Source organism: Telmatherina bonti (assembly GCF_933228915.1).
Source record: "Telmatherina bonti genome assembly, chromosome: 3".
Taxonomy (NCBI): domain Eukaryota; kingdom Metazoa; phylum Chordata; class Actinopteri; order Atheriniformes; family Telmatherinidae; genus Telmatherina; species Telmatherina bonti.
In genome coordinates, this window is record NC_136621.1 from 2,638,793 (window position 1) to 2,663,207 (window position 24,415).

At 48.4% G+C, this 24,415-nt stretch overlaps 1 protein-coding gene across 1 annotated transcript in view; it reads left to right on the top strand.

Moving 5' to 3' along the window:
• Positions 1-3,283: 3,283 nt before the first annotated feature.
• nt5c2b (5'-nucleotidase, cytosolic IIb) overlaps positions 3,284-24,415 on the top strand; it is a 33,698-nt gene continuing 12,566 nt past the window's right edge. Inside the window, exons 1-4 of the mRNA XM_079261468.1 lie at positions 3,284-3,417; positions 5,502-5,621; positions 14,536-14,609; positions 23,809-23,926. Coding sequence (XP_079117594.1) covers positions 5,521-5,621; positions 14,536-14,609; positions 23,809-23,926 — 293 coding nt within the window. The 5' untranslated portion in view covers positions 3,284-3,417; positions 5,502-5,520. The remainder of the gene's footprint in view (positions 3,418-5,501; positions 5,622-14,535; positions 14,610-23,808; positions 23,927-24,415) is intronic.

Genomic DNA, 24,415 nt, shown 5'->3' on the forward strand with positions numbered 1-24,415 from the left:
CGCGAGGTTGAGCGGTTCCGGCTAGATATAGTTGGACTCACCTCGACGCATGGCTTGGGCTCTGGAACCAGTACCCTCGAGAGGGGCTGGACCTTCTTCCACTCTGGAGTTGCTCATGGTGAGAGGCGCCGAGCAGGTGTGGGCATTCTCATCAGCCCCCAGCTTGGTGCCTGCACGTTGGGGTTTACCCCGGTGGATGAAAGGGTAGTTTCCCTCCGCCTCCGGGTGGGGGGACGGGTCCTGACTGTTGTCTGTGCTTATGCACCGAACAGCAGTTCAGAGTACCCACCCTTTCTGGGGTCCTTGGAGGGAGTGCTGGAGGGTGCTCCTTCTGGGGACTCCATTGTTCTGCTGGGGGACTTCAATGCTCACGTGGGCAATGACAGTGAGACCTGGAGGGGAGTGATTGGGAGGCATGGCCCCCCCCCTCTGAACCCAAATGGTGTTTTGTTATTGGACTTCTGTGCTCATCATGGATTGTCCATAACGAACACCATGTTCCAACATAAGAGTGTCCATATGTACACCTGGCATCAGGATTCCCTGGGCCGTAGTTCCATGATGGATTTTGTAGTCGTATCGTCGGACCTGCGGCCACATGCCTTGGACACTCGGGTGAAGAGGGGGGCGGAGCTTCAACTGATCACCACCTGGTGGTGAGTTGGCTCAGATGGTGGGGGAGGAAGCCGGTCAGATCTGGCAGGCCCAAACGTGTTGTGAGGGTCTGCTGGGAACGTCTGGCTGAGTCCCCCGTCAGAGCGAGCTTCAACTCCCACCTTCAGCAGAGCTTCGAACATGTCCCGAGTGAGGCGGGGGACATTGAGTCTGAATGGGCTGTGTTCCGTGTCTCTATTGCTGAGGCGGCCGGCCGGAGCCGTGGCTGTAAGGTCGTTGGTGCCTGTTGTGGTGGTAATCCCAGGACTCGTTGGTGGACACCAGCAGTGAGGGATGCCGTCAAGCTGAAGAAGGAGTCCTATCGGGCCTTCTTGGCCTGTGGGACTCTGGAGGCAGCTGATGGGTACCGACAGGCTAAGCAGCATGCGGCTTCGGCTGTTGCCGAGGCAAAAACTCGGGCATGGGAGGAGTTCGGCGAGGCCATGGAGAAAGACTTCCGGACGGCTTCGAGGAGATTCTGGTCCACCATCCAGCGGCTCAGGAGGGGGAAGCAGTGCTCCATCAACACTGTATACAGTGGAGATGGGGAGCTGCTGACCTCAACTCGGGACGTAGTGGGTCGGTGGAAGGAATACTTCGAAGACCTCCTCAATCCTACCAACACGTCTTCCGATGAGGAAGCAGAGCTGGTGGACTCAGGGGTGGACTCTCCTATCTCTGGGGCTGAAGTCGCTGAGGTGGTCAAAAAGCTCCTCGGCGGCAAGGCTCTGGATGCTGTGGGGCTGTCCTGGCTGACACGTCTCTGCAGCATCGCGAGGACATCGGTGACAGTGCCGCTGGACTGGCAGACTGGGGTGGTGGTCCCCCTTTTTAAGAAGGGGGACCGGAAGGTGTGTTCCAATTACAGGGGAATCACACTCCTCAGCCTCCCTGGTAAGGTCTATTCAGGGGTCCTGGAGAGGAGGGTCCGCTGGATAGTCGAATCCCGGATTGAGGAGGAGCAGTGTGGTTTTCGTCCTGGTCGTGGAACAGTGGACCAGCTCTATACCCTCTTTGGGGTCCTGGAGGGGGCATGGGAGTTTGCCCAACCAGTCCACATATGCTTTGTGGAGCTGGAGAAGGCGTTCCACTGTGTCCCCCCGGGGGCTCCTGTGGGGGGTACTCCGGGAGTATGGAGTACTCCCTTTGGACCCCTTTGGACCACAGTTTAGGACCGGCAACCGAAAAGCTCTGTCCCCTCTGAGCTTCCGTATGAACCTCGGCATGTCCAGGAGCAGCAGGTCAACCACCAGATCCTCATGGTGGAAAACCACAGGAGGGCCAACCCCCCAGAAACTACTGGAGGGTCCATGGCCCCAGAAACTACTGGAGGGTCCAGCCCCCCAGAAACCACTGGAGGGTCCATGGCCCCAGAAACCACTGGAGGGTCCAGCCCCCCAGTGGTCTGGGATTCTAGCTGCTCCACTGCACAGAGGTTGCCACAAGGCTCTGCTGTTTGACCACTTTCAGTTGTCAGGTTTATTTCCACCATTTTGCTTCTCGTCTCAGACACAAGGAGGCCGGTGGTTTGAGCTTTTTCAGTTTTAATAAAAAAGTTTTATTTTTTCGATGCGACTCGCAGTGATCTTTCTTCGCTATGATGATGGCTTCAGAGGTCAGATCGAGCTTTTTTAAGTGTCAGACACCTGAAGTGAAACGTGTTCGATCCAAGCATGGGATTCCTTCCCGTCTTCAGATGGTTCATAATGCAGCGGTCTGGTTTCTAACCGTGTTTCTATTGGCTGAGAGTCCAGAACTTGCCTCACTTCACCGCTTTCATCATTATTTGTGAATCACTTTTAAATTAGTTTGAAAAACTTCTGATGTCAATGCTCCTCCTACAGACTGCAAAGGCCTTCTCGCTCCCTCAGGTTAGCTGATCCAACACTGCTACTGGTTCCACTGGTCCTAAACTGTGGAATGAGCTTCTTCATCCCAGCAGCATACTGCACAGCTGGTTTTAGATATTAAATACACTTTTGTTGCCTGTTAGTGACCTTCAGCTGTCTGTATTACTATTTCATCTGTTTTTGTTGTCTCTGGTTACACCTGTCTGTCTGTTTTGTTGGACGGCGTTTCCAACACTTTGTTGTTTATGAAGTATTTTCTAAGTAAAGATGGAGTATGCAGGATGACAAAGTACTGTATGAACTGAGAACAAGACTAACATCAGCCATGATGCAGTAAAATAGTCTTAACAGTTGAAATAAAATCAGTAATAACAACATTATTCAGTCTGTATGATAGAAGCAAAAACTCTGCATATGGCAGGAGTTTAATTATCATGAAGAGATTTAATATAAACCAGAAATAAATGTTTGAAGACGGGATCAGTGGCAGAAAAGTGGTTTTATTGTGCAGTCTACCTGCAGGGATATGATCCCTGATGACTGTCTATGTGATGACAGTCAGCATGTACGCGCCTTGCGCGGGTCCTAAATGTTATGGATTATTGGATGGATCGTGCTTATCAAACAAGTCACGTGCGACTGCCACGACAACACGTAGCCCCGCCTCTTTGTTTTCCACTCAGATCGACCCCCCCTCCCCGTCTCATAACAACAGCTGGCAGCTCGCGGAGACAGTCGCGCGCACGCGAATCTGCTGCTTGGCTTTGCAGAGGGTCCAGCAGAACCAGCAGACCGGGCTTTGCAGAGGGTCCAGCAGACCGGGCTTTGCAGAGGGTCCAGCAGAACCTCCAGAACCAGCAGAGCTCCTGCCGCTGCTTACTGCGCATGCTCAGATCTACCGTCCAGCTCGGAGGTGAGTCAGGTCCACAGGGTTCGGGTTCGGCAGAGTTTCTGCCTCCACAGAGCGGAACTTCAGGGTTTTCGCCGCTAAAGTGCGGCTGTGTTTGTCTGGGACAGCAGAGCACGCGCTGAAGCGGACTGTTAGCTCGCTGGACAGGTGGGAAAGCGCGTGAACAAGGTGTTCTCAGCTGCTAGCTCGCGCTAACCCTGCCGCACCGTCCTGACTGGGACCAGTTAAACCCAGATGGGATGTTGGGAGGGAGGTACAGTAAGACTGTAGACCCGAGCAGGAGCAGAAAGATCCGGATCAGGTCGGATTGTGGTTCCAGGAGCTCCGTCAGACCTCCCTGGCCCCAGCGGCCATGGTTTAGTTCAGTCTTTCTCCTGGTTTTATGGAGAGGAAACTCCGTGATGTTCTCGTTTTCCCTGTCAGACTGTTGGCAGCGCAGCTGACAGCTCTCATTTGCATCTGTCTAAACCTCCTTCCTGCCTGAGCCCCCTTCCTTTCTGAACCTCCTTCCTGCCTGAGCCTCCTTCCTTTCTGAACCTCCTTCCTGTCTGAGCCTCCTTCCTTTGAGCCCCCTTACTGTCTGAATCTCCTTCCTGCCTGAGCCCCCTTCCTGTCTAAACCCCCCTCCTGTCAGAGCCTCCATCAATCTCGAGCTTCCTTCCTGTCTGAGCCCCCTTCCTTCATGAGCCCCTTCCTGTCTGAGCCTCCTTCCTGTCTGAGTCCCCTTCCTGTCTGAGCCCTCTTCCTGTCTGAACCCCCTTCCTGTCGGAGCCCCCTTCCTGTCTAAACCCCCTTCCTGTCGGAGCCTCCTTCAACCCCGAGCTTCCTTCCTGTCTGAGCCTCCTTCCTGCAGGAGCCCCCTTCCTGTCTGAGTCCTCTTCCTGTCTGAGCCTCCTTCCTGTCTGAGCCCCCTTCCTGCCTGAGTCCTCTTCCTGTCTGAGCCTCCTTCAACCCCGAGCTTCCTTCCTTTCTGAACCTCCTTCCTGCCTGAGCCTCCTTCCTTTCTGAACCTCCTTCCTGCCTGAGCCCCCTTCCTTTCTGAACCTCCTTCCTGCCTGAGCCTCCTTCCTTTCTGAACCTCCTTCCTGTCTGAGCCTCCTTCCTTTCTGAACCTCCTTCCTGCCTGAGCCTCCTTCCTTTCTGAACCTCCTTCCTGTCTGAGCCTCCTTCCTTTGAGCCCCCTTACTGTCTGAATCTCCTTCCTGCCTGAGCCCCCTTCCTGTCTAAACCCCCCTCCTGTCAGAGCCTCCATCAATCTCGAGCCTCCTTCCTGTCTGAGTCCCCTTCCTGTCTGAGCCCTCTTCCTGTCTGAGCCCCCTTCCTGTCAGAGCCTCCTTCAATCTCGAGCTTCCTTCCTTTCTGAGCCCCCTTCCTGTCTGAGCCTCCTTCCTGTCTGAGCCCCCTTCCTGCATGAGCCCCTTCCTGTCTGAGCCCCCTTCCTTCATGAGCCCCTTCCTGTCTGAGCCTCCTTCCTGTCTGAGTCCCCTTCCTGTCTGAGCCCTCTTCCTGTCTGAACCCCCTTCCTGTCGGAGCCCCCTTCCTGTCGGAGCCTCCTTCAACCCCGAGCTTCCTTCCTTTCTGAGCCCCCTTCCTGTCTGAGCCTCCTTCCTGCAGGAGCCCCCTTCCTGTCTGAGTCCTCTTCCTGTCTGAGCCTCCTTCCTGTCTGAGCCCCCTTCCTGCCTGAGCCCCCTTCATGTATAAGCCCCCTATCTGCCTGAGTCCCCTTCCTGCAGTTTCTCCAGCGGGAGGAACCAAACGACACAACTCCCCACAGATTGCTGCCTTTCTTTTTGTCTTCCTGATCTGATCAGATCTTAACTCCAATCAGACCCGTGTAAATGACTCACCTGATGTGTTCAACATGTGATCTGCTGCACTTACTGCGAAGATTATTTATCATCAGATGGTGATTAGATCAGGAGCATTTATCACCCACCTTTTCTCCACACTGGAGCTTTGATGATCCAGTTTAGTTTCTCTAGTCTCACTACTAAAGCAGCTTTGATATACTTGATGAGATTATTTTATTTTTTCATGCTGAAACACAGGGACTTTGATTAAATTTGATTTGCATTTTGTTTCTACAGACACAAAACGGTTTTAAAGATGACTACTTCATGGAGTGACAGACTGCAGAACTATGCAGACATGCCTGCTAACATGGATGGCCTGATGATGAAAAAGTACAGGAGGGAACCCTACCACAGGTACACAACACACTAGTGATGATTGTAACAACATCTTGAAGAGATACAAGAGGACTCTGTGGCTGAAATTGTGCAGCTGTTTAAAGAAATGTGATGACAACAATTCCTGACACTGTTAGCTGCAGGTACATGAGAGTAGCTTCATAGCTGGGCCACGCTGCTGTTCATTTAGATCCATCAGAAATTCTCATTCACTTTGCTGGAAGGGATGCTGTGTAACTTTTGGCCACTAGGGGCGCTAAACCTGTAACTTCCCACGGACCAAACGACACTGTTGGACCCCAACCTGTCACACTCACAAAAAACAGCTAAAACTGCCCCATAAACATTAAAATAAATGATAGTTTTCTGCTTGAAATGTAACAGTAACTTTAGCACAATCATGTCAATAAATTACTGTACAGCATTAGCCGTTAGCGACTTGACAGCAGTCCTGCTTCCTGTTAGACAGCAAACGAAAACCATAAAACTAAACCAGGCCAGTTGCTGATTGGTCTGTTGCTTCTTTCATATTTACAGGAGTTATATGAAATACTTTTATTGCTGCAAACCAGCCCAACTTGCACAAAATGTTTAGGGGGTCACGTTAGCATTGGTCTGTAGGGAATTAGCATCAACTAGCCAAATTTAGCTTCTACTGAACAGCTAAATAAAGACTGAGACGTATCCTGCAATGTTCTGCAGCTCATCAGACGCTGACTGCCGTTGTTCTGGATAATCGATGTGTTGCATGCACAAAGCACTTCAGGTCTGGGCGATGCAGCCATGTTTGATCATTAATAACTAGAAATCTGCTGTTCTTACTTTTTCTGCAGTGTCATATAATGGTAAATACACGTATGCCCTTCCTTAAAATTTCTTTTATTTGAGAAAATTCCAGAAAATATGAAAACTCACATCAGTTCAGGAATAAATTAATGTTTTTTTGCAAACTTGCCAAATTCCGGAAAACATGAACAAAACTGTTATTTCTGCTTTGTGAGTCAGTTTCATCTCTTTATGTTTTCCCTCTTTTACTTGTAGAAATAGATGTCCTTGTCAAATACATGATGGAAATGTACAGTCTCGGGTGGGGGGTGTGTGTGTGGGGGGGGAGGGGGTGGTGTTACAGTTATAAAGTTACTTTTTTGGGGTGACAAAGTAAAGTTATGCACTCGACCTAAAATATCAGTAAGTTACTTCACTCCAGTAACACATTCCTGAGTTACCCACCATGCTGTTGGTCCTGTGTGTGAAGTTCTGATCTGTGTGTGTGTGTGTGTGTGTGTGTGTGTGTGTGTGTGTGTGTGTGTGTGTGTGTGTGTGTGTGTGTGTGTGTGTGTGTGTGTGTGTGTGTTCTTGCCTGGAAACAGTGCCATAAGGACGGATGTGAGTGACATACCTGCTTGTGGTCCACTTCTAGACTTTGTAGAACAAAACAAGACGGTTTAGAACTCATTGCAGTTTTTATTCGACTGAAATGCTCTTATTTGAATTTACAGATCAGTGGAAGGAAACTCCTCGGTTTCTTATATCTGCTGATCAGTCTGATTGATCCGCTGCTGTTTGAAAATCATTCCGGTATTTTGAGATCTGAAAACGCTGATGGCTAAAAGATGATATTTCTTACCGAATATAAATTCCTTTTAGGGCGCTCAGTAAAACCTACAACAGACACCTGAGCTGGAAGTTAGATCTGAAGAGGGTGCAGATCTTCCAGGCAAGCGTTAACAGATATCCTTAACATAATACCTCGACAGAAGCCTAACTGATGAGCCAGGGTGGACTTCGGCCTTACGAACAGTTTAGTATCTGGTCGTTCTAGTAGAGGTGTCAGCGCAGCATGACCTCATGAAAGCTGCTTTTATCCAATTTGTGGATTTTAGAGCACGGCATATTTCTTACTGCAGACAGCATGCGTCGATACTCTGTGTATCCTCCACAGTGGTCGGCAACTGCCGCGTCGCCCACAATAATATCTGGCAGATTCTGTTGATTAAAAACTGATCGTGCATTGACACATCTCTCTTGCAGACACGTTGCTGTTTACAGCGCTGTGTTAAAAGAACAGCGTGGCCCCTTTAAAAATAGTCGAGCTAGAAAAGGGAGAGAGAGAGAGAGACGCACAATGTTGGGATCAGAGAAAGTTAGCTGTGAGCCACTACCTGTTTAGCGGTGAACGTTTTACTACAAGCTTTAGCAATTAAAATACACGCAGCCAAGTCCTGTGTCTGCATTACCACTGTTTTACCTGGAAGCTAGCTGCTGCTAGCGCCTGCTGGGTAAAGTGAAGAGACTTTACCTGGAAGCTAGCTGCTGTAGCTCCTGCTGGGTAAAGTGAAGGGAGTTTACCTGGAAGCAAGCTGCTGTAGCTCCTGCTGGGTAAAGTGAAGGGAGTTTACCTGGAAGCTAGCTGCTGTAGCTCCTGCTGGGTAAAGTGAAGGGAGTTTACCTGGAAGCTAGCTGCTGTAGCTCCTGCTGGGTAAAGTGAAGGGAGTTTACCTGGAAGCAAGCTGCTGTAGCTCCTGCTGGGTAAAGTGAAGGGAGTTTACCTGGAAGCTAGCTGCTGTAGCTCCTGCTGGGTAAAGTGAAGGGAGTTTACCTGGAAGCAAGCTGCTGTAGCTCCTGCTGGGTAAAGTGAAGGGAGTTTACCTGGAAGCTAGCTGCTGTAGCTCCTGCTGGGTAAAGTGAAGGGAGTTTACCTGCAAGCTAGCTGCTGCTAGCTCCTGCTGGGTAAAGTGAAGAGACTTTGCCTGGAAGCTAGCTGCTGCTAGCGCCTGCTGGGTAAAGTGAAGGGAGTTTACCTGGAAGCAAGCTGCTGCTAGTGCCTGCTGGGTAAAGTGAAGGGAGTTTACCTGCAAGCTAGCTGCTGCTAACTCCTGCTGGGTAAAGTGAAGAGACTTCACCTGGAAGCTAGCTGCTGCTAGCGCCTGCTGGGTAAAGTGAAGGGAGTTTACCTGGAAGCAAGCTGCTGTAGCTCCTGCTGGGTAAAGTGAAGGGAGTTTACCTGGAAGCTAGCTGCTGCTAGCTCCTGCTGGGTAAAGTGAAGGGAGTTTACCTGGAAGCTAGCTGCTGCTAGCGCCTGCTGGGTAAAGCGAAGGGAGTTTACCTGGAAGCTAGCTGCTGCTAGCGCCTGCTGGGTAAAGTGAAGGGAGTTTACCTGGAATCTAGCTGCTGCTAGCTCCTGCTGGGTAAAGTGAAGGGAGTTTACCTGGAAGCTAGCTGCTGCTAGCGCCTGCTGGGTAAAGCGAAGGGAGTTTACCTGGAAGCTAGCTGCTGCTAGCGCCTGCTGGGTAAAGTGAAGGGAGTTTACCTGGAAGCTAGCTGCTGCTAGCTCCTGCTGGGTAAAGTGAGGAGACTTTACCTGGAAGCTAGCTGCTGCTAGCGCCTGCTGGGTAAAGCGAAGGGAGTTTACCTAGAAGCTAGCTGCTGCTAGCGCCTGCTGGGTAAAGTGAAGGGAGTTTACCTGGAATCTAGCTGCTGCTAGCTCCTGCTGGGTAAAGTGAAGGGAGTTTACCTGGAAGCTAGCTGCTGCTAGCGCCTGCTGGGTAAAGCGAAGGGAGTTTACCTGGAAGCTAGCTGCTGCTAGCGCCTGCTGGGTAAAGTGAAGGGAGTTTACCTGGAAGCTAGCTGCTGCTAGCTCCTGCTGGGTAAAGTGAGGAGACTTTACCTGGAAGCTAGCTGCTGCTAGCGCCTGCTGGGTAAAGCGAAGGGAGTTTACCTAGAAGCTAGCTGCTGCTAGCGCCTGCTGGGTAAAGTGAAGAGACTTTACCTGGAAGCTAGCTGCTGTAGCTCCTGCTGGGTAAAGTGAAGGGAGTTTACCTGGAAGCAAGCTGCTGTAGCTCCTGCTGGGTAAAGTGAAGAGACTTTACCTGGAAGCTAGCTGCTGTAGCTCCTGCTGGGTAAAGTGAAGGGAGTTTACCTAGAAGCTAGCTGCTGCTAGCGCCTGCTGGGTAAAGTGAAGGGAGTTTACCTGGAAGCTAGCTGCTGCTAGCTCCTGCTGGGTAAAGTGAAGGGAGTTTACCTGGAAGCTAGCTTCTCCCCCAGGCTGAAGTTGCTGGCCGCTGATCTACAGTGTAAATTAAGAAACGGGAAAGTAAATTAATTAGCAGCAATGTTAGATTTCAAATGCAGTAATGAGTAAAGTAATCTCATTTACTCAGAAGTTGTAGCAGATGTAATGAGTAACAATTACTGTTTTGAGTAACAATCCCATCACTGCAAATGTAGTAAAACTACATTTTTTACTTTGTCCCACTGAAGTTACAACCCCTTCTACGTTTGTTTGCTGTCTTCTTAGCTACTTTTAGAAAAAACTTTTAGATAAATTTACATAGATACTATAAACTAGGAAACACTTGTCCAAGAGAAAATCCTTTGTTCCAGCCTCACTTACTTCCACCTCTGATGAAATCTAACAAGCTTTGTTCGGAAACCAACATGGCTTACACAGTTTGTAAAGGCAGAGAAACAAACAGTTCTTTGTCCTTCTATATCATTAAAACCATAAAAGAGTCTTCTGGCTTAAGACAAAATGAAACCTAAAAAATGTAAAGATACTTTGCATTTATGTTCATATATTTTGAATTGCTGTGTTATATGTCAGATTAGCGGTTCATACCTGTTACTTAGCTACTTTAGATCTTTTTCTTTCAAGCTGAAGTCAGTATTTACAGTAAACTAGCATTTTCTAGCCCACATTGCACATTCAGTCACTTATATGTACGGTGGAATTTTCTGGCAGCCTGATGGCAAAATGTCAGCAGACTTGTGAAGATTCAGCACGTAAAGCCTGTAGTTGCTTGTGGTTACTTTCAATTCGCAGCGCATGTTTCTGACATTTGGACTCTTAATGGCTGCTACTGATAGACACCCTTGTTTCTGTATCTGCTGATGGGAAACACCCTGCAGTAAAAGTTCATTCATGGTCACAGTAATATAATTCATGTTGCTGTTCAATGTTTAACTCAGAAGTACGGCCACAGTGGAGGCGGCTGTTGTGTCCGTGCTGTTTTATCGTATGTTTTATGAAACCATGGCTAATCTGTTAGGTCTGTTTGTGATGTGCTGTCAGGACAAAAGTCATGTGTGCAGCCCTTCCCCCTCCTTTCCTCTTGCACACATGCAATGCAAAATAAAAGTTCCTGATTAGTTGCATCACTTGTGAAGTTTATCACACAGCTGAACAAAGATCAGTCCGTTTAAAGCGAGAGCTTAAACACTGCACCCTTGTGTCACATTTCAGGGGGCTGATGACTCTGCCCAGCACAGATAAACCCTCTATCTCGCAGAGTCCAATCACTGTCTGCATGAGATTAGAGGGTAATGCAGAAAATCTGCCAGATTGCTTCTATGCTGCATTCAGATGGACGCGGTTATTAAAGGACACTCTCATAGGTGTGGTGGGCCCATGTGAGTTATTTGAAGTAATACTGATGTCAGCAAGACCAAAGTTGAGGCTGACTCCAGTAATCAAGCCGCCCCCTCCCATTGTTAATGTGGACCGGCTTAGTAGAGGCACAGCTTATTGTTCAGAGCTGTTCATAACCTCCTACAGGCTTCCAGCTAAAGGTTGCCTCTGAAATGTCAGCAGCTCAACAAAAATAGGAAAGATTTGGATATAAGTCCTGTCCTCAAACGGGCTTATGTCCACTCAGCACTGAGACGTGTTGCCGATCAAGTTGCATATGTGTTTGGCTGATCAGGACTGCCTGTTTCTGAGAAAACACTCCTTCCTGGAAATAAAATGATAACATGTTGAGATTTCACGGTCGACTGAATGCATAACTAATGTAAATACTTAAAAAATTAACAGAACATCCTTTTATGATTGGTTTACATAATAAAATAAATGATTATGGGATATACTGACGATCTGTTTGGTGTTTTTATTCATTTGTTAAAGAGTTATGGCCCTCTAGTTGGCCAAACGCGAGGTGCCAGTCTGGCCAGCGGGCCAAAGCCGGCCCACGCGAGGTGCCAGTCTGGCTAGCGGGCCAAAGCCGGCCCGCGCGAGGTCCCAGTCTGGCCCGCGCGAGGTCCCAGTCTGGCCCGCGCGAGGTCCCAGTCTGGCCCGCGCGAGGTCCCAGTCTGGCCCGCGCGAGGTCCCAGTCTGGCCCGCGCGAGGTCCCAGTCTGGCCAGCGGGCCAAAGCCGGCCCACATGAGGTCCCAGTCTGGCCAGCTTCTGTGCTTGAACCATAGACTGGCTTTAAAAGATAGGCGGAGTCTCTGTGATGTTACCTTTACGTTTCTTAAGAGCTGAATTGAAGTTCATTGGTTGGTTCCTACCATCACCATCTTAGTAGCGTTATGCAAAAATACAAAAATGGGCAAAGAGGTAGAGCTGAGAGGGGGGCTGGTCATGTGTTTTGGATGTTTGACATCTAATGAACCCCCGACCTGCCTGTAGCTAAGAGCTAACCGAGCTAACCCAGAGCTAACCTAAAGCTAACGGAGGTAAGCGGGCTAAAGCTAAGTCACGTTGTTAACGGGCTAAAAACCGCGGTTGTTCTACGTTCTTCTGACTTGGAGCAAGAGATTGGGTACCTGTCAATCAAAAGGACACGCCCCTACATATGCCGAACTTCGAGATTAAACGGGCAAGTTAGAAAAAAATTCACTCCCCCCACAGTTGTCATTAAAGGCAAACCTGACATATTAATATTAATATCTCACAGTCACCGGTTTGGGCTAAAAAGTGGAGCATGCAATGACCCTTTCTCATATTTAGGCCTCAGACACAGTTTATCACGTGACTTTTAAAAACATTTAGAAAGTGAGCTTTTACTGCAAGTTAATGCAATTCCTAATTTATCCACCAGAAGTTGTTTTTACAGGGAAGAACAGTTTTAGCCCTTTTCTTTCTTGCTTTATAGATCAGACTTGGGTTTGTATTATGAGGTGAGTACAAACTACGAGAATGTACATTTAGGATAACTTTTAGTTTCTGACAAGTTACTCTAGTCATCCTGTGAAGTTGTGTATTTTTCAGCTCCAGATACCTGTGGTCTGCAACAGTTTATGTCTTTGCAGATCCTGTGTGATTAGGATAGGATTTTCTTTTTCTTTATAGGCTGTTTTCCTATAATTTCACTGGTCTGACTCATGAACTGAAACATGCCTCTGCTTTATAACATCATTAGAAAGTGAGAAAAATAAAAACCTAAACAACCATCTAGAGACTTTATTCTGTTATAAGATAGAAAATAACAATAAATACAGCATCAAAGTTTCGTAGACATGAATTTAGTAAGACATGTAATGACAGTTTGGTTCTATAATCTGATGATTTAATAGTTTGATGCGGTTGTTTGAGCTTGTTGGACGTTTCCCCGCTCGCCCTGTGCAGCGGCTCCAGCCTCACTTTACTGTCTAACACATCTGGATAGCTTCCCACAGCAGGCTTCAACGTGTCGGGATGCTTAAAACCTGGGAATGTAGCGACGATCATCGCTTTCTCTGAAGGCATCTGCAGAATAGATTTATCAAAGCTTTCTGTATATGTGGAATCTGAATAATTAATCAGGAGAGGAGAAACTAGTGGCAGCGCGATGACAGAACCTGATCTGGGTAGCGTGAGCAGCTGTCGCTGCAGGCGCTGGCGGACTCGATTCTACCTGCCTTGTGATTGTTCTAGATGTCTTTGAGGGCCCACAAGCATCACAACAACAACCCTGGCTGACAACACACAACAACAGGGAATGACGCGGAACGACCACAATCATTTTTGCAACAAGTCAGAAAATTTCTGAATGGCAAGACAGCAAAGGGTGAGGGAGGGGGCATTGTTTGTGCCGGTGCTGCTGGAGCAGATCAGACCAACGCAGAGTCACACTCTGGTTTCACTCAGAATGAACTGCCGGTCCTGTCCTGGACTCTGCTCCAAATGGGAACTCGTCCACTATGGATCCGCTGCCAGGTAGTCCTCAGCTTGTTTGGAGATTGTCCAGATGAGATGAAGAGATCATTTTCCCTTTACTTTCTGTGTGTGTGTGTCAGGAAACTCTGTCTTTACTGTACAATTTCAGGTTTTCCTGCCATTCATGTCTTTATTTACAGCATAAATAAATAAATATTGGCCGACATGGGTGGGTTCAGAGGAACTCGGCTGAGCTGCTGAAGATGAGCTGTGTAGCTGGATGCCAGGGGGTGCTCTGCCTCAGCCAGCCGTTGGCTTAACGTTGGCTTACTTTCTCCATCCTAACGGGGCGGCTGGAGCTCAGGAGGAAGAGCACACACACACACACACCCATACCCCTATCGGTATGAGTGTGTGTGTGTAAATGGTTGAATGTTCCCAGTAGTGTATAAATACAAGTCCATTTAACAGTTTTTTTTGTTGCCTACGTGAAACACAAGTAGTGACTTCAGAGTTGTGTCTCTTATGCAACGTTCTGCTTCACTACCGGCTTCAGGGTCTCCAGAGGAGTCGGCAGCACGGAGCCAGCCTTCTTCATCCATAGTTCTTCCGGCTCCGACGCTGCAGACCTGGCATACTCAGTACCACATGCAGAAGCTAGTGGGCATGAGAAAGTTTACGGGACATCCGTAACAGAATAATGACACAATAATAACAATAACAATACTGTTGATAATCAAACAGGAAATCTAACTTTCAGCTCTTCTAAATGCTCTCATACTGGCCTGAGTTACTGGGTGTTGCTGGGGTCCAAGCAGGTCTGCTGATAATCACATGTCCTTCCCTGAAGTTATTGACATACGTTGTGTGTGTGATTCATCTGTTGTTGGGAATTACACGACGTGTGTTGGAACACACGAGTCACGGTTTAGACCAGAGGGATTTTAGAGCTCAGTTAAAACAGATCTAGCAGTTTATATCTATATGATCTATGTCTTTACACATCTAGATGTGACTTTCGGTGAATGTGTGGCGTTCTGCTGAGGAAACATTTCTCCCTCATCTTGTCTTCTCAGGGTGTTTGTCAACAGAAGCCTGGCTATGGAGAAAATTAAGTGCTTTGGCTTTGATATGGATTACACCTTAGCAGGTAAGTTGGAGCCATCTTCACCTATCAATACTAGTTGGGAAAATGGGTAAAATTCCTGAGAGAATTACAGATATGTGGTAGTTAAAGCCTCGTAAGTCACAGTTTCTTTTCTTTTTACCAGGTAAACCGTTGCCCTGCAAGGTGTCTGGTGTTTTATTTTGTTTATTGGGGCTGGAATGCGAGTCACATGGCAGCTGCCAATAGATTATTAATAGGTGATTGGGTGGGTCTCCCACTGGAAATACAAGACGTGCATTTGTTGTGAGGAAGATAACTATCTCACACACCTTCATTATTCCTCCAGAGTTCTGGACTCGAACTAATTTAGTCGGTTTCACCTGTTGAGGCTGGAAATCGTATAATTATGTTTCTGATAATGGGCCACTTAAAGAAAAGATTTCAAAGCGATTGTGTGAACGGCAGGTTGAATCCATGCTGGTGTGGATGTTAGAGCACGTCAATCAGCCTCTGACCTGATGCATGTTTTCTGCCGCTGCGACACGCTGAACGATGCCATCGGTGCAGACAACACAAGGGCTACGGTTGCATGGTGTTTTTCATTCGGAATTAATAATTCAGAATTAACTTAATTCTCCTACGAGTTTACATGAAGTTAATAATTCCGAATGAACGTTTACATGAAACACGTCCTGACTTAACTCCTCTTTAGAGCGGCGGGTTGGGAAGGGTTCTGATTGGACAGAGGGAGCACATGATGGATGACGTATACCGTAATAAACAAAGTTAGCTCCCTGCTTCTCGTCTTTTCAGTCGTAACTTGTAAAAACTACATAATAAAAACCAGTTTTGCTGCTATTTTTATTCTAAATGTGAAGTAGCAGCTCAACACGAGCATACTACTTCACTTTCTGCAGCAACTGAGAAGGAGAAGAAAGATAGACCACCGAACACGGGAGGCAAAACAACGCGCGTCATCGGGACAGGACAAGGTAACGAGCATGCTCAGAACGACCGGAATTAACTTAGAGCGGAACGAAGGTTTACATGACAGAGGAATTAAATAGTTCCAGATTAGAATGGGAATAAACCAGACACTTACATTGGAATTAAGTTTAATTCTGAATAGAGATTGGCATTAGGAATGAAGTGTTTACATGGTCGTTTTTCATCAGTTTAAAGCAGAATTATCTTTTATTTGGAATTAAAGAATTAAAACTCCCATGGAAACGTACTGAATGTGGCTCCTCGGACTCGGTTCTTCTCTTACTGGCCAGTAACTGGGCCAAACTTTTATTCTGTGACTCAGCTCCAGTTTTTGGACTCGTCTAAAAATAAAACTTCCCCGACTTTGAAAATCAGGTCACATTTGTTTGTTGAGTTCGCCGTGGTAAGTCCCAGGAGAGCGGGGCTGGTTCCTGAGTGGCTCTGTTTCCCGTTCGCATCCAGAGGGAAAGGCATTCTACAGACGCTCAGCTGCTGACATGACTCGCTTTATGGGAGCTCGTAACCGAGTGTTAATGTTTGCTAGAAGTGTGGCTATCGTGTGTCCTGGAACAGTCTTATTCGTAGAGGTGCTTCATCAGTTTGACAGAAGGGCTCGTAGGCGAAGACGGCATCCTGCGGAGTTGGTTTTGGAGCAGTCCACATGGGCCACGTGTCTGCTCACAGACATTTTAAATGCTCAGGATTTCTGTTTCCTGAGGATTCTGGAAATGAGGTTGTGGTTGCGGCGATTGGTGGCGACTGATTGGTGGCGGCCGTTTAGTGGCGGCCGATTGGTGGCGGCCGATTGGTGGCGGCCGATTGGTGGCTGCCGATTAGTGGCGGCCGATTGGTTGCGCCGATTGGTGGCGGCCGATTGGTGGCGGCCGATTGGTGGCGGCCGTTTAGTGGCGGCCGATTGGTGGCGGCCGATTGGTGGCGGCCGATTGGTGGCGGCCGTTTAGTGGCGGCCGATTGGTGGCGGCCGATTGGTGGCGGCCGATTGGTGGCTGCCGATTGGCGGCGGCCGATTGGCGGCGGCCGATTGGTGGCTGCCGATTAGTGGCGGCCGATTGGTTGCGCCGATTGGTGGCGGCCGTTTAGTGGCGGCCGATTGGTGGCGGCCGATTGGTGGCGGCCGATTGGTGGCTGCCGATTAGTGGCGGCCGATTGGTTGCGCCGATTGGTGGCGGCCGATTGGCGGCGGCCGATTGGCGGCGGCCGATTGGCGGCGGCCGATTGGCGGCGACCGACTGGCGGCGGCCGACTGGCGGCGGCCGACTGGTGGCGGCCGACTGGTGGCGGCCGATTGGCGGCGGCCGATTGGCGGCGGCCGATTGGTGGCGGCCGATTGGTAGCGGCTGATTGGTGGCGGTGGCCTTCTGGGGAGGGCGGGGCGCCCCTCAGTTGTAATGTTCGAGTTAACACAGGGATGGACTTTATAGCCAAATGATGGCAGCAGAACCCAAACTGGACAGAAAACAGCTAATGATACACAGAGCATGCTCTAACTAGCACCAAACTGTTAGCAGATGAGCTAACTGATAAACCCAAGCAGTTAAAGATATGTCTCCTCAACATTTCCAGAATAAAACACAGAAAACGCCGGAGAAAGTCGTACAACAGGTCCTGGTATACTTGACATGTTGGTGCCTCAGTTATGTTCGGCTGCAACAGCCTGAAACCAGCTGGAAGTGGCCAGATGTGTTGGTCCAACGTTTAGCTTCCTTCTCCTGATGGCCTCGACGGCATCAGAGGGACAACCCCCCCCCCACACCGATCAGACACATTTTTCACTGTCGTCTATCAGCTGGTTGCTGGCGGTGACGTTATAAGCCGGGTCTGGAGATCTTATAACACAGACAAGCTCTTCATTCTGGTTACCTGTCCAGGTGTCCCTGCTGGGATAGACAGACCTCCCCACAAGCTTTAATCGGACTAAAGCGAATGACTGGATGATTAAAAAGAGACGTGTGCAGCTGTTCAGTAGCTAAATGTTGAATAAAACTACAAACTGCTGAAGCAAACGTTGCACTCCCAACTGCAAGATGAGTCCTGGAGCGTCCAGCTTCGTACTGGAGACCCCCCCTACAAGACGAAAAATGTAGAAAATTCAGCATATATGCTACAGATCAAACTAATCAGTTCCATCAGACAGAAACACGCCTTCGGAGTTTCTACACGAGGTATTTCCCGAGCCGCCTGCTCTGCAAAGGCATCGGACTCTCGCTGTTCCGGTTTACCTACTCACTGCAAGGCGAGGGCTAAATGGTGATAAGCGGTTAAATATTTGCATTTTGTAAGGTTTTGTGGGACTTTGGAAACTAAATGGATCTCATGTAGGACAGCATTGCTTCATCCGCTGCTGCTGCAGAAGGGGAGCACATCGTACCCTGCAGAAAAGCCTGGATTTCACTGAGAGACATTTCTGTCCTAGTTTTCCAGCAGACTCGGGGCTGGAATGTCGCCTCCTGAGGCGCTGCTCAACTTTTTCATTTTTCACAGATAAAGTTGATAATAGTTCATAAATCTGTGACAAAGGCCTACATTCGCACAGCACTGTCAACAGATGAATCAGACGGCAGAGGTTGGCTTCCGATTGCACATGTCCTCTAACACAGTTTGCTTTGTGATTATAACCCCTCCCTGAATTAGGCCCATAGATTTAGTGGTCTATGAGGAAAAGGCTGCAGATTGTGTAGCTTGCATGTGATGTGTGCGCGCTACGTGACGTGACCTGGCCTAGAAAGTCAGGACAAACATCCCGCTCTGCGCCTGGAGCAGAGAAAGTAAAATAATCTGGCAACAACAATCCCATCAGGGACAAAATGTAACATATTTCTCAAGATAAAGTCATGTGTCCCGCTACTCTCAGTCGATATGTGTGCATATAAACGGCATGGGGGGGTGTCCCGATACAGCAGGAACGAGGGACAGTTAGCAGCATTTAGTGTGACAGAAAACGGCATTAAACGCTGCAAACGAAAGCTTTGGTTCCGCCTCCCTGAACCAGCGTCTTCCTGTGAACTACGTCTCAGGTGGATTGAATGAACAAACAGCCTCGTAAATCACTCCACAATCCATGGCTCCAGCCCTCAAATATCTGAAATTGTGAGGGACATCTTGAGTTACCTGTGGAAAGGATCCACAGCAGGCCATGTGACTGAGGAGGGGGGCTGGGGAAGAGCCAGGCTGGTTTTCTCAGGTTGCAGTAAAGTAAAAAATAAAGTCAGGAAAAAAGGAAAACGTAGAGCTTTGTGTTGTAACCTTATTGCATCACAACCCCGATGGAGATAAACTTTGATATTCATTCGACTAAGTGAAGTTTCATAGATTTAAAGTAAGTTTCCAGTTTAGATGTTCCTCTTGGTTTAGTTATTTTCTGTTTTTCATAGTGAAAATGAAAGAAAACATTTCATCTCATGATGTTGGTGGCGTGCTGCTGGTACAGGCTCAGCTTGTGTTACCTGATGACTGGTTAAATTTCACTTCATATGAATTCAGCCCGTCTGTCACAGTTTCTCCTAATAAAACAGTTGTTCTGTACTTACAGTGCTTTACAGAAATAAAAACAAAGGAGCCGAGTCGTCTCTGTCTCTGCCCCACGCCCAGAAAATATCGCGTTTGAGTCCAGCGTGGGAAGTATTACCGGTGAGGAGATATAAAGTAGGAAATAAAATAAAACAGAATAAAACACAAGCCAGAATAAAACAGTAATTAAAATGATTAAAAAAGCTAAGAGAACATAACTCCATGTAAAATTCAGGTTGAAAAGCTGGGTTGTTAGTTTGACTTTAAAACATTAACATTTGCTGCTGTTCTCGGGTCTTACAGGAGGTTTTTCCACAAACAGAGAGAGAAGTGGGACTTTTGTATTTTAGTTCCAACATAAGGAATTATTAAAGACCTCAGACTCGTAACCGGCTCAGAAACACGTCGATAGTTGGGATCAGGACGCGAAGAACCGTAAACCAGTTAATGAGATGTGATTATCCTGCCATGTGAAGGAGAGGAGTGTGTTAACGTCCAGCAGGCCGCCTGCAGGACAGCCGCGGCGAGCTGAAGACGGCGACGGGGATGATGGGGAACCGGCCTCCAAACTGCTCTCTGTGTTCATGGAGGGTATAACAAGACGGCGAGCAACAGGGATGTTGGTGCTGCTCTGGGCAGGAAGCCCAAAGCTTCAGCTTGCTGGGAGAACTCAGCATGGGGGGTGGGGGTGGGGGGGGCTGCGTCAGGCTGCATGACTATAACTGGCTTTTCCTGAACCCCCCATCTTCCTGTGACTCTTCTCATGCTCCTCCAAACACACACAGAGGAGCCCCCCACCCTCCCTCCAGGCTCCTGTTAGCTCTTCCCACAGCTAACTGCCCCCCGCCCCCCACTGGGAGTGCAGAAAGCAGCAACAACACCAGTGCATTCTTTGTTTAGTATTTATATCTGGTGACATGTCCTCTGGGGGTCTCGGATGGCGCTTTAATCCTCGGCGGCCTTTTCTTAGCGAGGTGCGGCGAGGTGCACCTGATCTTCTTTCTGTGTGGATTTGTTCGCCATCCGTCGATATCCACGGTGGCACCGAGGACGCTTGACGGTGGCGGGTGTGTTTGTTGTCTGGGGAGGGGCGTGTATCCTTGGAAAAGTCACATGTTGCACGATGTGAGCGACCTTGACAAACCCTGTCACCTGCCGTGTTCGCAGTGTAATCGCCATGAAGCCACACAAAGCTTTGGCTTTCATGATTGCAGCTGGTTTCTGGGAACCAGTGAACCGTTTACTGGTGGAGAACTTTCCATCTGCTCCTCAGTAATGTCCGTCTCTACCTCTAATCACCAGGAACCCCTCCATGCTCCTCCCGATTACTGCGTATTGTTATAAAACACTTCCAGTCTGTCCATAAAACATCCCGAGACCACTGTCTAGTGAAGCGTGGGGATGATTTTCAGTTCAAAATTAACTTTATTGTCCCATCGGAGGCGTTCGTCTTGAACCTTCACCTCAGCCGGAGCTGCAGAGTGACGCCAAACATTGCTGGAACATACGACTAAAACACCTCCACCGCCGAGACATTCCATCTATCCGTCTCCTGGACCATTAAGGCTCGCAGGAAGCTGGAGTTGTCCCAGCAATCAGAGGCAGGTGCACCTGGACAGGTGACCAGTCCATCACAGGAATGGGAAACAGGACAAGACAAAAACACAAGATATATTAATAAGAGATTAATAAATAAGCAGCAGGATAAATAAAAACTTCCCCTCTTTGTTTGGACCAGATTAACTCATACAGGGACTAGTTATGCGTAAAAAACAACGGGACTAGTAGTGTAATAAACAACAGGACTAGTCGTGTAATAAACAACAGGACTAGTAACGCATAATAAACAACGGGACTAGTTATGTATAATAAACAACGGGACTAGTTATGCGTAATAAACAACAGGACTAGTCGTGTAATAAACAACAGAACCAGTAATCTGTAATAAACAACGGGACTAGTTATGCATAATAAACAATAGGACTAGTCGTGTAATAAACAACAGGACTAGTAACGTGTAATAAACAACGGGACTAGTAATCTGTAATAAACAACGGGACTAGTTTTGCGTAATAAACAACAGGACTAGTCGTGTAATAAATAACAGGACTAGTCGTGTAATAAACAACAGGACTAGTAACATGTGATAAACAACGGGACTAGTCGTGTAATAAATAACAGGACTAGTCGTGTAATAAACAACAGGACTAGTAACATGTGATAAACAACGGGACTAGTCGTGTGTGATAAGCAACGGGACTAGTATTGTGATAAACAACGGGACTAGTGTTTGATAAACAACGGGACTAGTCGTGTGTGATAAGCAACGGGACTAGTATTGTGATAAACAACGGGACTAGTTATGCGTAATAAACAACGGGACTAGTCGTGTAATAAACAACAGGACTAGTAACATGTGATAAACAATGGGACTAGTCGTGTGTGATAAGCAACGGGACTAGTATTGTGATAAACAACGGGACTAGTCGTGTGTGATAAGCAATGGGACTAGTATTTGATAAACAACGGGACTAGTATTGTGATAAACAACGGGACTAGTGTTTGATAAACAACGGGACTAGTATTGTGATAAACAACGGGACTAGTCGTGTGTGATAAGCAATGGGACTAGTATTTGATAAACAACGGGACTAGTATTGTGATAAACAACGGGACTAGTGTTTGATAAACAACGGGACTAGTATTGTGATAAACAACGGGACTAGTTATGCGTAATAAACAACGGGACTAGTTGTGTAATAAACAACAGGACTAGTAACATGTGATAAACAACGGGACTAGTCGTGTGTGATAAGCAACGGGACTAGTCGTGTGTGATAAGCAACGGGACTAGTATTTGATAAACAACGGGACTAGTATTGTGATAAACAACGGGACTAGTCGTGTGTGATAAGCAATGGGACTAGTATTTGATAAACAACGGGACTAGTATTGTGATAAACAACGGGACTAGTGTTTGATAAACAACGGGACTAATAACGCGTAGTTAACAACGGGACTGGTATTGTGATAAACAACGGGACTAGTATTGTGATAAACAACGGGACTAGTATTGTGATAAACAACGGGACTAGTGTTTGATAAACAACGGGACTAGTATTGTGATAAACAACGGGACTAGTATTGTGATAAACAACGGGACTAGTGTTTGATAAACAACGGGACTAGTATTGTGATAAACAACGGGACTAGTATTGTGATAAACAACGGGACTAGTGTTTGATAAACAACGGGACTAGTATTGTGATAACTACGCGTTATTAGTCCCGTTGTTTAACAACGGGACTAGTTATGTATAATAATAAATGTTAACCTGTTTGCACAACGCGGTCCAGTCAGTGGAAGCTTTGCAGGCATGCGTCTTCTTCAGGCCCGGCAGGTTTCCATGCAGCCCAACCAAGCCTGTGAGAGGAGCAGTGAGAGGAAACGCTGACATGACCTTGTTGTTAACGCCATGAACTCCTCGTCTGCAGTAAGGACAGCCGCCGCTGCAGAGGGAGGCAACATGGCACAATTTCCTTCATGTTCAGAGGAACTGGTTTCCACCACACCTGTGGTTTGGCCTACTGGTGGCCTACTGGAGGCCTACTGGTGGCCTACTGGAAGCCTACTGTAGGCCTACTGGAGACCCACTGGTGGCCTACTGGAGGTCTACTGTAGGCCTACTGGAGGCCTACTGGAAGCCTACTGTAGGCCTACTGGAGGCCCACTGTTGGCCTACTGGAGGTCTACTGTAGGCCTACTGGAGGCCTACTAGTGGCCGACTGGAGGCCTACTAGTGGCCGACTGGTGGCCTACTGGAGGCCTACTAGTGGCCGACTGGTGGCCTACTGGAGGTCTACTGTAGGCCTACTGGAGGCCTACTGGAAGCCTACTGTAGGCCTACTGGAGACCCACTGGTGGCCTACTGGAGGTCTACTGTAGGCCTACTGGAGGCCTACTGGAAGCCTACTGTAGGCCTACTGGAGGCCCACTGTTGGCCTACTGGAGGTCTACTGTAGGCCTACTGGAGACCCACTGGTGGCCTACTGGAGGCCTACTAGTGGCCGACTGGAGGTCTACTGTAGGCCTACTGGAGACCCACTGGTGGCCTACTGGAGGCCTACTAGTGGCCGACTGGAGGCCTACTAGTGGCCGACTGGTGGCCTACTGGAGGTCTACTGTAGGCCTACTGGAGGCCTACTGGAAGCCTACTGTAGGCCTACTGGAGACCCACTGGTGGCCTACTGGAGGTCTACTGTAGGCCTACTGGAGGCCTACTGGAAGCCTACTGTAGGCCTACTGGAGACCCACTGTTGGCCTACTGGAGACCCACTGGTGGCCTACTGGAGGCCTACTAGTGGCCGACTGTAGGCCTACTGTAGGCCTACTGGAGGCCTACTGGAAGCCTACTGTAGGCCTACTGGAGGTCTACTGGAGGCCTACTAGTGGCCGACTGGAGGCCTACTAGTGGCCGACTGGTGGCCTACTGGAGGCCTACTGGAGGCCCACTGGTGGCCTACTGGAGGCCCACTGGTGGCCTACTGGTGGCCAACTGGTGGCCTACTGGAGGCCTACTGGTGGCCTACTGGAGGCCTACTGGTGGCCTACTGGTATCTCTCATCATTTCAGTCTCCCTGCTGATGGAGTTTTTAACTGGATCTGCTGGTGAAGCTGGTAAAATCCCTCTAACTGAGTCTGCATGTGTTTTGTTTCTGATTTTTAGTGTATAAATCACCGGAATACGAGTCTCTGGGGTTTGAGCTGACGGTGGAGCGGCTGGTTTCCATCGGTTACCCACAGGAGCTGCTCAGCTTCGTCTACGACCCATCGTTTCCCACCAGGTCAGACCATCACATCACACGCTAACCATCGCTCTCATGGCATTTTGCATCCTTTCCTACTTGTGTAACGCTAAAGGCAGCAGAGGAAGCGGTAAAACGAAGCCCGTTGTTGTAAATAGAAAGATGACTGTAATCTGCGTCAGGTCATCGTTACCAGTCGCCTCCAGTCAGGCTTCTGCGAGGTAGGCGGGGCCTAATTACACTCCATTCCAGGCGAGGTACACCTGAGGAGCATCCGACATTACGCACGGTGTCCGGAGACAAGGATGCTGACAGTTTAGATTTTACAGGTTGACATTTGGTGAAATTACAGCGAACTCGGCGGTAAGCGTACGTCACTACTGCTGGCTAAATGAAGGCTTGCCGGTTACGATACGCGCTCTGATTGATCTGTGTTACAGTAGCCACCCCCTCCCGTTCGACCGGTGGATGTTGGATGGGAAACGCTGCAGATGTTCATATAGCTAGCTCGGTGGCAGGCTCGTAAAA